The following is a 12,500-nucleotide window of genomic DNA, read 5'->3' on the forward strand; positions in this document are numbered from 1 at the left end:
CTCCTGCAGCTGCCATCCGGCTGCAGTGTGTATCCGTCCAGGCAATAACACTTGTAGCTGCCCGGTGTGTTCATGCAGCGATGCTTGCAGGGCCGAGGCTTCAGACCGCACTCATTCAGATCTAACACACACACACACACACACACACACACACACACACACACACACACACACACACACACACACACAGGAGGGAGGGGTCAGGACTCAATCATTATCTCCTCTTCTGTCTGCTTTCACTCTTCTTGCCAACCTGTAGGATTAACCTTTGACCTCTCGCCATGAAGAGCATTTTAAGTGTGTATTTGTGTGTGTTTTTCCTCTTGTATTACTCATGTTATGGGGACATCGCTCTGTTTACACCGACACACTGAGAGGACCTGTTTAAACTCCATGTTGTGGTCACGGCACGTCCCCATGATATGAATGAAAGTCAGTGTAATGTCCTCTGAAGTGGCATAAACCTGAGTGTGTGTGCGTGTGCGTGTGCGTGCGTGTGCGTGTGCGTGCGTGTGTGTGTGCGTGTGTGTGTGTGTGTGTGTTTTGGGGGTCGTCAGGTAAAACACGCCTTCGCAGGTCAAACAAACACGACAGGAATGTGTCTCCGTCTCTTTTCCCTCTCGGAAGCATGATGGGAAATCAAACCTATGCCCCGCCCATATTTACGGGACACCTGACTGCACATCAGGCCTGTCAATCAAACAGCCACGCCCCCAAACTTAGCTTTGTTTTGGACCTATTGGAGATCAAGTTTTAGCTGAGTTTCAGGAGCAGGACCACGCCTCAACCCCTCTGAACCTCGGCCTGTTCATGTTTTCTCCCTCCCTCTCATTAAACCGTTCCACTTATGGTTATCATGTTTCATAGCCTTAATCCTCCCGTCCCACGTGGAGATCTCGGGGATCTGCGAGGCCCGGGAGCCGCAGTGGATCCTCAACCAAGCCTTCCCCAAACCGTGAACCTCTCACCCCGGCTTAATCTCCCCCAATCCATGAAGGTTCGCCCCCGGCCGAGGCGGGGTCCTAGCTAATGAACTATCTTATATTTTGAATGGGAGTCTATTGGAGTTGTTTTGGAGCCAGCCCCTAGTGGCCGTCAATGGTATTACACAGACAGGCTTCACTTTTCAGACCCTAAAGGTAAAACAGAGCCCCGCCTCTGTCAGTTGTGACAAATCATCCTCGTGTCCTCAGGAGTCTGGACAACAGACTGTCTATAAAAAGATTTTTTTTTTAAAGTGTAATACCACTGAGGGCCAGTAGGGGCTGGCCTCCTGTGGCTTGTTTGATTGACAGGCCTGGGGTGCAGTCAGGTTTCCGCTATAGGTGGGAGGGGAAATGTGTCCTCAGCTCCTCCCCAGCATGTCCAAATATGGTCACCTCTGGCTGGGTCGGTGCTTGGTCTCAGCTCAGTTACCGTGGTTACAGGCCTTGCCAGCGTATCCTGGGTGACATCTGCATCTGTCTGGTCCGACACACTCTCCGTGTTTACAGCCCTGCTGGCACTGAGCTGCACACACACACACACACACACACACACACACACACACACACACACACACACACACACATACACACACAGACACACACACACAGACACAGACACACACACACACACACACACACACATACACACACACACACACACACACAGACACACACACACACACACACACACACACACACATACACACACACGCACGCACACTCACACACACACACACACACACACACACACACACACACACACACACACACACACACACACACATTTGATTACGTCTCTATCAAATGTTTTTAAAGTCCTACAAACTAAATGTAAACTAGTCTGTATAAAAACCTCCCAACAGAACTCTGTTGATTTTAAAAGAAGAGTTCAGATCTTTTACTGAAGTAAAATCAGCGACACAACAACAATAAAAAACACAGAATCACAAGTAGAAGTCCGGCATTTAAAATTGTACTTGAGTAAAAGTACGTAAGTCAGAAAAGGTGTTTGTGCATGTTTGTGTCCTCACGCTGACACCGTCCCCGGTCCGCCCGTCTCCAGCCCCAGCAGCACTCCACGCTGTTGCCATGGTGACAGAGACCGTCGGAGGACACCGCCGGGTCCGACCAGCTGAAACACAAACAACCAGCGAAACAACGACTGAGTGAGGAGCCGTGAGGAAGAGGAGGGTGGTCTTCCTCCTGCAGTTGGTCTGGTGCCGTTCAGACCGGCTCCAGCGTTGCTGACGTCTCCGGTTTCCTGAAGCCTGTCTGAACATGAGTTCCAGCACCTCCTCGTCTCCACTCCCTCCACATACTTTCTCTGTTCCACCTCCTCTCCTCCGTCTTCACGCTCTTTATCCATGAACACATATTTTCAGTTATTGTTTCAACACTTTTTTTTTGGTCTTTAACTACAAACCCCGTTTTTAAAAAAAGTGTTGACGCTGCATAAAATATAAATAAAAACAGAATGAGATGATTTATAAATCTCATTAACTTTAATATTTGATATAAAACAGATCAAAGACAACAAATCAAATGTTGAAACTGAGACATTTATTGTTTTATAAAAATATCTTCTCATGTTGAATCTGATGTCAGCAGCACGTCTCTATAAAGTTGTTCCAGGATCATGTTCACCACTGAGCTGCATCAACTCTTCTTTTAACAACAGGAAACCTTTGGGAACTGAGGAGACCAGTTTCTGGAGTTTTGAAAGTGAAATGTGGTCCCATTCTTGCCTGATAGAGGATTTCAGCTGCTCAACAGTTCAGGGTCTCCTTTGTTGTATTGTTCATGTCCTGATGCTCCAGATGTTTTCTGTGTTCCTGAGCCCATGCACTGATGTCCACCATAGAATTGTGTCTGTTTTTAATGCCGCAGACGATGAAATCCACAAATTCGTTGTAATTTTACGTTGAGGAACATTTTTCTTAGATTGTTAAACAACTTTTCAAGTCTTTGTGTTGCTCCCATCAAATAAAAAAATGAGCATGTATTTATCACAAAACAATCAAATGTCTCAGTTTAAAAATGTTATATGTTGTCTTTGGACTATTTTATATTAAATGTGAATTCACGTGATTTAAAAATAATCACATTCTGTTTTTATTTATTTTCCCCAACGTCCCAACGTCTTTGCAAACAGGGTTGTACTCTTAAAATCACATCGAATTACACTTCTTCTCATCTGTGAACTCTGATTTACTTTCATCTACTCGCCATAATTTTCTATTTCTGCAGCAATGTTTCTGAGCCGTAACCTGCACTTACAATGTTTAATCATAGGAGGCAATTTAACATGAAAAGGATGTAAAACTGCAGAGAACTGCAGCTCTCACGTCCTTTAAATCAGCGCTGCAGACTTCTTCCTGCCGTGTTTCTTATCTTTATGTAACGGCTTATTTCCATCTGTCTTCTCTTGCTGTCTCCCATCGAGGGTCTCAGCAGTGTCCTCCTCAGTCTGTCCTGGTTATTGGTCACTAATGAACTGTTCACACCGCATTTAAAAGTAGAAATAATCAGTGATTGAGCTTCAGTCTGCAGCTGCTTCATTCTGATTAAATGAAGTTTACTTGGAGAAGAACATTATTTTCTTCCTGTTTATTTATTAAAATGAAGCTAATAAAGAAATACTGTTAATTTTCTGTAGTTAAAGTCTGTTTGCGGCATCGTTGAACCCTGAAAGGCAGCAGGCTGATAAATGTGTGATTATTAGTGGAATTATTAAAAGAATACATGTTTAAAAAACTCATTAAAAAGGTTTTTGATCAAGTTTTAATAAAAAGTCACTGCATGCGCCGGTAAAACTGACCTGTCGTTGTCCAAACGCTGGCCCCGGGTCCACGTACAGAACCAGAACAGAAGAACCAGGCTCAGCATCCTCCTCTTCTCACCGACAGAATCCAGTCCTGCGGGGACCCGGTCCCGGTCCCGGTGTGAACGGGAGGAAGGTGAGCCGTTAAATCCTCCTCGGTGGTTAAACCGGACCAGGCTCGACACCAAGCCGCTCAATAAACTCGATTTGTGACGTCACAAAAACGCGTTTTATTAGAAGAAAAAGTCGTCAAATCCTCTGCGGCGGAACTCGTGCGGGTCGCGCGCGTTAGAAGTGTGTCCTCGTGCACGCGGTGGTGAGACCTGTTAGAGTCGCGTGACGGCAGGAAGTTCGGCTGATTTCAGTTTTTTACACCCTCGTGCTGCACCCTGCTGCTTCTACCTGGACCCAGGTGATTCATTCAAGGAGATGCCTGTTGGCTCTCTGACGTCATGTTTTTGAGCAGCCTCGCGGGCACAAAGTTCAGCTCGTCACTATGTATTTGATTTTGTTTTCCTTTATCTTATATCGGACACTAAAATTGTGAATTTGTGAATTTGCTCGATGTAGAAAGCTTATTTTGAACATTTAAATGTGGATACCTGGAGGCTCAGAGGCACGTGTGTGGCAAAAGTGATGTCACGTGGTCCAGAATGACATCATGGACATCTGAAATGTGAAATGCATGATGCATCTGCAACTCCAGCCATTGAAAAAAATTATTATTATTATCTAAAACTGGTAGTATGAAGTAGCTACAGCTAAAACTACGAGCTAACACATGATGAACAATACACTTTTGTTTTTTTTTACTTTTAATTTAAAGTAAAAACAAAAACAATAAATAAAAATAAGTTCCTCGTTATGTTTGTGTGCTTTCAAAATGATTTGACATACCTGAATTCTTTTTTTGTATTACTACTTGTGTCATTTAGTTAAAAATGGATTTGTAAAGATATAGTCTGTCACATAAATGCAGCAAAGTTAAAAACAACAACAACAACAACACTATGTTTCTCTTTGAAATGAAGACAAAGAGCCTCCAAGCAGAACTCGGTGCAGTAACAGCGTTCACCAGCAGAGGGCAGTGACGTTTCACCAGCTCCAAGTTCAGGTCTGAGCAGCAGAGTAGTTCATCTCTTTGTTCTGCACTGATTCAGCCGAGCATCAGTCCATCAGTCCGTCAGTCCGTCAGTCTGTCAGTCTGTCAGTCCTTCAGTTCATCAGTCCGTCAGTCCGTCAGTCTGTCAGTCCATCAGTTCATCAGTCCGTCAGTCCGTCAGTCCGTCAGTCTGTCAGTCTGTCAGTCCATCAGTTCATCAGTCCGTCAGTCCGTCAGTCCGTCAGTTCATCAGTCCGTCAGTCCGTCAGTCTGTCAGTCCATCAGTTCATCAGTCCGTCAGTCCGTCAGTCCGTCAGTCTGTCAGTCTGTCAGTCCATCAGTTCATCAGTCCGTCAGTCCGTCAGTCCGTCAGTTCATCAGTCCGTCAGTCTGTCAGTCTGTCAGTCCTTCAGTTCATCAGTCCATCAGTCCGTCAGTCCGTCAGTCCGTCAGTCTGTCAGTCTGTCAGTCCATCAGTTCATCAGTCCGTCAGTCCGTCAGTCCGTCAGTTCATCAGTCCGTCAGTCCGTCAGTCTGTCAGTCCATCAGTTCATCAGTCCGTCAGTCCGTCAGTCCGTCAGTCTGTCAGTCTGTCAGTCCATCAGTTCATCAGTCCGTCAGTCTGTCAGTCTGTCAGTCCATCAGTCCATCAGTTCATCAGTTCATCAGTCCGTCAGCAGCAACATGAAGACAGAAGGAGGACTCTGGTTTCTGCTCTGGGTGAGACATCACAGCAACACATCATCTTTTAACAGGATCGAAGTTTCATTTGAAAACATCATCAGGGTTTTAAATTCAGGGGAATTCATCTGGTTTGTTTTAATGTCAGAAAACGCAGCTCCATTACATGATACTCGTGTGTATTTTATTTTGAAGGAATGATTCTGGTGGTGTGATCACATCAAAAAAAAAATCTTTTCAGGTTGTAGGGAAACATCATTTCACTTCATTACATTTTGCTGGTTTTCCTCTTTAATTCTGCTCGTTCTTAATTTATTTAGATTCAAATTTTTGGGGCTCTAAAAAAAATACAAATGATTTAAAACGCCTTAAATTCTTACTATCTGTATTGTTTATGTGCTATTTTGTGTGACGTTTTGGACAAGTTCTCTTCTTTCTCTCAGATTTAGATCTAACGAGTATTCTGATGATGAAAGCAGATGTTTCTTTTTATGTTCTTGCTGGATTGTTTGTGGATTTTAGTTCCTGGTTTCTGCTCATTGTTTCCAGGTGTGTGTTTGCTGTGTCGCTCCTGTGTGTTGCTGGCACGACTTGGACAACAGCGAGTACGACTGCTGGCCTCTGGACGGACCCAACGAATCCAACATGATCGACTGCGGAGGTCAGAATCAAACCAGAAACATTTTATGTTTGAGAAAACCAGAAGAAATTAAAAAAAATAAACAGAAGGATGATTTAAAGCTCCAACAATTTATACTTCCTGCTGTTTTATTTGCAGTGTTGATATCCCAACCTCAAAGCGTGTAACATACCTGTCCAATAGAGGGCAGAGTGTCGGCTTCACAGCTTTGCCTCACTGAATTGTCAAAAAACACGTGGTTAGATTTAGTGGGAAAAAAAACATTTATTTAGGGTAAGAAACTAAAATATACATGATGAAAACATGTGGTTAGCGTTGGAAAATAAAACAGGAAAAAACACGTGGTAGGCTTAAAGAAAACAACAACATATATTTACAGTTCAAAAAATAAAACACGTTTATCATTACAAAAAAACCACGTGGCTAGCGTTAGAAAAAAACACAAGATTAAGGTAAGAAAAAAACATGTAGGTAGCATGACGAAAAAAACCAAACTAATTAGGGTTTGGGATACTGACACACTGTCCTCTGGTGGACCGGCGGGTGTATTACACAGTCCAGCAATCATTTTGTGGTTTTAAGAACAAAAAAACATCCCAGTACAGTTTTCCATCTCTTCTCTGCTGCTCTACCAACAACAGGCTGTTTTGTGTCTGTCTCTTTAAGACTCATTGATATCAACAATCCTCTCTTCTGATTGGCTGGCTGTTTTCTGAGTGACACACGTCCAGGCCAATCACAGCCTTGTAGCTTGTTAGAATGACCACTCTGTGTTTTCCTCCACATAAAAAGTCGGACGGTGGGCGGTGCTGAGGGCAGGCATATGACATCATCATGAGTTTGTGACATCACAAACTTACAGGAAGTCCAAACAGCACATCTTTTGAAAACAGGCTGTGTTTTTCTCTCTGGACTCAGTGTTTTGACACTTTCAGAGTATTTAAAGCTGCTTCATGATCAAAAAAAGAAATCAGAATTTCTACAATATGGCACCTTTAAGTTTCTTAAAATGTTTCCTGTTGGGCAGAAACGAAGCGTGATGATTTCCCCTGTGCTTCCCGTCCTGTGTTTGCCCGCTCAGGTCTGGAGATGGCCTGGGTGGTCCGTCCTCCAGAGTTGGTGAAGAGCGGCGCGGTGTTCAGCGTCACGTACTCGGTGTCGGCGCGGGACTCCTTCTACCGCTGGGCCGTCCTCAACCACATCTTCACCCACAGGTATGCTGGGAGGACCGGCAGTGAGGCGGCGCTCAGGTGGGACGGGACATCCGTGTTCGTGGACCTGGTCTGAGCCGCTCTCGTGTGGTTGTGTGTTCAGTTCCATCGTGGACGCCGAAGCGGCTCGGAGGTTCTGCGAGCATCACGACTGTCCGGCCAACTGGAAGGACGCCGACGGGGAAAACTGCTGCATTCATCACGCCAACATTCACTCCTGTCCGCTGGGATACATGGTACACGCGTGTTCACATGCACACGGCTTCCACCAGGAAGCCTTTCGTTACTTCACTGTTTACGTTCACTGTGAAGTCTCTCAGAGGAACAAAGTGTTTTTGTTTTTCAATGTCAGGCCACAGAGAGCATCTGTGGACCCTGGATCCCCGACGACGGGAAGATCTTCACACACACCATCTCGACTTCCGGCAGGATGACGCAGACCAACTGGACGGCCAAGGTAACGCTCACATTATATATTACCTCATGATAATACAGCCTCTCACTGGACAGTGTCACGTGCTTTAGGAAAACAACACCATGTGAAAGTTCGTGACTCTCCGGCCGTCGACACCCGGTCAACCCATTGTAAACCCAACACATTGTCTTGCAGGTGGTTCTGTTCCACGCTGGCCTGACCTCGCTCATTGCTCACATACGAGTCGGTCGCATGCAGGTTGCGCTGGAGGCCAAGAGCACCGTGCTGCCTGCTGTCGGTAGGTTTGTTCCCTTTCTACTTCCTGGCGATTAGAAACAAGTACAACAAGGGTCATGTGACAGACGAAGGGATCCGACCGCTGCCGGCGCGGATCGCGTGAGGACAAAAGAAGTTGAAGGTCACGTGGAGTTAGAGATCAGCGCACAAGTAGGCCGAAGGTCCCTGAGCCCGGACAGTCCGCCAGGTTCCCTTCAGAAAGCCCAGTCAGACCAACGTTATCTGGATAAGAGGTCCAGAGCTTTGCGCGTACATGAACTCCACTTTGGGAGAAACTTGTTCCAAACACATTCAGGCTTTTACGGTCAGAAATGTTGATCTTCTTAATTTTCCTTGTCTGAGTTTGTGGTGACGGCGTCTGCGAGGAGGCGGAGCTTTGCTCCACCTGTCCAGCGGACTGCGGTGAATGCCCCATGACCCCCGCCACCAAGCTGGCCATCGGCCTGCCGCTCAGCCTGCTCTGCCTCTCCTTCATACTGACCGCTGTGGTGAGAAACTCGCACGACGCAACGCACGGAAAGTTCTACCGTAACGAACGACAAACGCTTCAACAAGTCTGTCCGTCTGTCGCAGTGGCTGAGGTACCAGAAACAGAAGCTGCTGTGGGACGAGAGCTGGATCATCGACTTCCTCACGATAAAACAAGGTACGACAGCTCACATCAACATCTGGTGTTTCATCATAGAGCAGCTAGAAGTCGATCCTTCGTTCTGTCTGTTCCTCTGTAGATCAGGAGGCTCATATGACCATGGGAAGTATGATGAGCATCCCGGTGGGGAACAGCGACAGTAACACCAGCTGTGTGACGGCGCTCAGCTCCTGCACGGGACAACCAGGAACCCGGAGAACCCTGTTCACCTGCACCGGGATATAGTACGCCCTCCGGCTCAGTGCTGCTCGTTAGGGGCCGCGGTCTGGGCCAGGTTTTATTTGGCTGGTAGATTGTTTATAGAAGTATCTTATTTTGAAAATCCTTTCCCTCTCCAGTGACGGCAGGACGGTGGCCATCAAGAGGATTCAAACAAAGACTTTCTCTTTGTCCAAAACCATCAGACAGGAAGTGAAACAAGTCAGGTAACGCACACATGAGGGCGCTGTGCTATGTGTTGAAGTACCGGAGCACAGCTTTTATTTTGAAGGTTGTGTAACCACAGGTTTACAGACAATGGTCAATGACGAAGTTAGTAAATGAAGGGCTTCTGTTGACTGAAGCACTAGAGGGCCTTTAATTTGAAACAGATACAGGAAGTGCTGTACCTTAACCAGGGCAAACAGGAGCGGATCAAAACGAGGCTTCGCACTTATAAAATATGAAACAAAGGGAAATATAAAATAAAGACCAGTCACTGTCTGAGAAACACGGTGTTCATGTGTTACGTTGTCGTCATCAAGGCTTGTTAGCATTAGCAGAAGCTAACCTATTAGCTAGCCCGTATTGTTTATCGTTGTTTAACTACATTATCGTAAACTTTTAGTTTCCGTTTTATCTGCTACCAAACTTGTAAAGATGCTTTGCTGCCTTTTCATTTTTACTTGTTAACGTATAAATAAGAAAAAAATGCATGATATTGAACGTGCATAATATTGCTTGTCAACGTAAATGTGTTTCAGCTGGATCAAGAGGACATTTTATATCCTCACTTGGAGACAAAAAGCACCGTTCAGGTGTACAACCACGTATCGGAACTACTTTGTCTCTTTGTCTTTGTCTCCAGGGAGCTCGATCACCCCAACCTGTGTAAGTTCATCGGTGGATGTGTCGAGGTGCCAAATGTCGCCATAGTGACGGAGTACTGCCCGAAAGGAAGCATTAACGACGTCCTCCTGAACGAGGAGATCCCACTGAACTGGGGCTTCAGGTAGACGCTCGGAGAAGCAACGTGTTGAGCAAATTAAAAACAGACGTCGTGTCTGGACTGAATGTTTTTGCTCTGCGTCTGTTTGTGTCTGCCAGGTTTTCCTTCGCCACCGACATCGCCCGAGGGATGTCGTACCTCCACCAGCACAGGATCTGTCACGGCCGGCTGAAGTCTGTGAACTGCGTCTTGGACGACCGCTGGGTCTGCAAAATAACAGGTGGAAGGAGTGAAAACACGAAACGATGCTGCGTTCAAATGGAACTCGTGAGCTCGTGGTTTACGACACGGGAAGCCGTGAGCGCAGCGGGCGCTCGGCGTTACAGTGGCTAAATTGTAAGAACGCTGTTGCTAGGCAACGGACGGCGTCTAGAAGCCACAGAGGTTTATCAAGCTAACAGGAAATAGAAAGACTCAGAGGAAAGATGAACGTATTCGTCAGACGTAGAATATTATCTAAGTAAAATTACAACATATCAGCTGAACATCCAACCAAACATGAACCTCCATGACCTCTGACCTTTCTGGAAACGTCAGCAAACAACGTCATAACTCGTGAACTCGAGGCTGATAGAAAATTTAGAGCTCCAACGTGGTGAAAACCACCAGAGGACCAGTGGTTACTCTCTTTTAGCTTGTTTTTGGTCTCCACCACGTCCTGTATGTAAAAATGTACGTAATCTCCGAAGCCAATGCAGAAGTGCCTCATAGTGCAGTTACCACGTCGGCCTCTAGGGGCTGCTTCCAGAAAACCTCCAACACACCTGGAGCACATCATCGCACTCATTTAATTCATTCTCATCAGAAAAATATTGTTGATTGTCGTAACGATGGTCACATTCTCAGATTCGTATATTAGATCAGATCAGTGCAGTAAAACTGCTTTTTGACTGACGTGTTCTGTGGTGTCAGATTACGGGCTGAGGACGTACCGCAGGGACGACGGGGCGGAGCCTCTGTCCACCTATCAGCAGAGGCTCTTGGAGGTGTACATGCCACCTGAGTTCCAGAACACCAACATGGAGCCGACGCTGGCGGGAGACGTGTTCAGGTGGGAACGACCTTTGACCCCAAACAGAGTCCGAGAATCTTAAACATGTCCTGGTTTTCATTGCAGCTGATACGTGTTTATTTCCCAGTTACTCCATCATCCTGCTGGAGATCGCCACCCGCAGTAACCCCGTCCCAGTGAGTCCCGGCGGGTCTTTTCTCACATGCTGCCATCTCGGTGAGGTCGAGCTGGTCCAATAAATGAAATGAATATGTTGTCCTGCAGGTGGAGGAGTCCAGCCTGGAGTCCTCCTGGTGTCCTCCTCTTCCTGAGCTCATCTCCAGTAAAGCCGACACCACCTGCCCGTGTGCTGCCGACTACGTGGAGGTGCATCTACACCCAATCCAACTCTAATTTGAACCAAACTTTATTATTATCATTATTATATTCTTGTTCAGTTTTTTATGATATAAAACAAACAAACACAGAAACTTCAAAGTCACAAGAAAACTCCGTCTTACCTTTTCCTGCTGACCTTTGACCTGCGTGTGTTCCCTCAGCTGATTCGACGATGCCGCTCCTTTAATCCCGCCCACCGACCAACCTTCGAGCAGATCAGGAAGTTCGTCCACCGGATCAACCCGGTCAAAGTCAGTCCGGTAGACATGATGATGAACCTGGTGAGAACATGGGGTCGCTATGGTTACACGTAGCTTTGTATCATACTGCAGCGTTATCTAACATCATGTGTTCGTTCAAATAAGTGATGTTTGTGACCAAGACATTAATCTGTGGGGGAGGAGCCACTTTTTCATTTTTACATTTTATTAACGAAAAATGAATTAAAAAGGTAAAAAGTTAAAAACTCGTGTTTGTTGTTTGAACTGTTTTCTTCTTCAGTCTGAAGTCTGATCGTCTGTTTCAGATGGAGAAGTACAGTAAACATCTGGAGGTGTTGGTGGCCGAGAGGACTCAAGATCTGACACACGAGAAACAGAAGACCGACCGACTGCTCTACAGTACCACACACACACACACACACTCACACACACACACACACACACTCACACACACACACACACACACACACACACACACACACACACACACACACACACATACATACACACACACACACACACACACACACACATACATACACACACACACACACACACACACACACACACACACACACACACACTCACACACACACACACACACACACACACACACACACACACACACTCACACACACACACACACACACACACACACACACACACACACACACACACACACAGACACACCATACACACACACACACACACACACACACTCACACACACACACTCACACACACACACACACACACACACACACACACAGACACACCATACACACACACACACACACACACACACACACACACACTCACACACACACACACACACACACACACACACACACACACACACACACACACACACAGACACACCA

General features: G+C 46.1%; 2 protein-coding genes across 2 annotated transcripts in view; one reads left to right on the forward strand and one right to left on the reverse strand.

Moving 5' to 3' along the window:
- Positions 1 to 4,026, reverse strand: part of LOC138214150 (nephronectin-like) — a 10,727-nt gene extending 6,701 nt beyond the window's left edge. Inside the window, exons 1-4 of the mRNA XM_069175523.1 lie at positions 3,805 to 4,026; positions 2,018 to 2,118; positions 1,417 to 1,509; positions 2 to 121 (exon numbers count right to left, since the gene is read on the reverse strand). Of these exons, the coding sequence (XP_069031624.1) occupies positions 2 to 121; positions 1,417 to 1,509; positions 2,018 to 2,118; positions 3,805 to 3,872 (382 nt within the window). The 5' untranslated portion in view covers positions 3,873 to 4,026. The remainder of the gene's footprint in view (position 1; positions 122 to 1,416; positions 1,510 to 2,017; positions 2,119 to 3,804) is intronic.
- Positions 4,027 to 4,978: 952 nt separating this feature from the next.
- The window catches only part of LOC138214149 (atrial natriuretic peptide receptor 1-like), a 12,696-nt gene continuing 5,174 nt past the window's right edge, over positions 4,979 to 12,500 (forward strand). Inside the window, 17 exon segments of the mRNA XM_069175522.1 lie at positions 4,979 to 5,629; positions 6,140 to 6,251; positions 7,312 to 7,444; positions 7,545 to 7,677; positions 7,794 to 7,898; positions 8,052 to 8,154; positions 8,496 to 8,641; positions 8,727 to 8,799; positions 8,882 to 9,026; positions 9,141 to 9,227; positions 9,869 to 10,012; positions 10,108 to 10,229; positions 10,922 to 11,060; positions 11,149 to 11,197; positions 11,286 to 11,387; positions 11,561 to 11,680; positions 11,926 to 12,019. Coding sequence (XP_069031623.1) covers positions 5,594 to 5,629; positions 6,140 to 6,251; positions 7,312 to 7,444; positions 7,545 to 7,677; positions 7,794 to 7,898; positions 8,052 to 8,154; positions 8,496 to 8,641; positions 8,727 to 8,799; positions 8,882 to 9,026; positions 9,141 to 9,227; positions 9,869 to 10,012; positions 10,108 to 10,229; positions 10,922 to 11,060; positions 11,149 to 11,197; positions 11,286 to 11,387; positions 11,561 to 11,680; positions 11,926 to 12,019 — 1,843 coding nt within the window. The 5' untranslated portion in view covers positions 4,979 to 5,593.

Source organism: Embiotoca jacksoni, unplaced genomic scaffold (assembly GCF_022577435.1).
Source record: "Embiotoca jacksoni isolate LCO1_2020_lvr unplaced genomic scaffold, fEmbJac1.0.p SCAF_68, whole genome shotgun sequence".
Classification (NCBI taxonomy): domain Eukaryota; kingdom Metazoa; phylum Chordata; class Actinopteri; family Embiotocidae; genus Embiotoca; species Embiotoca jacksoni.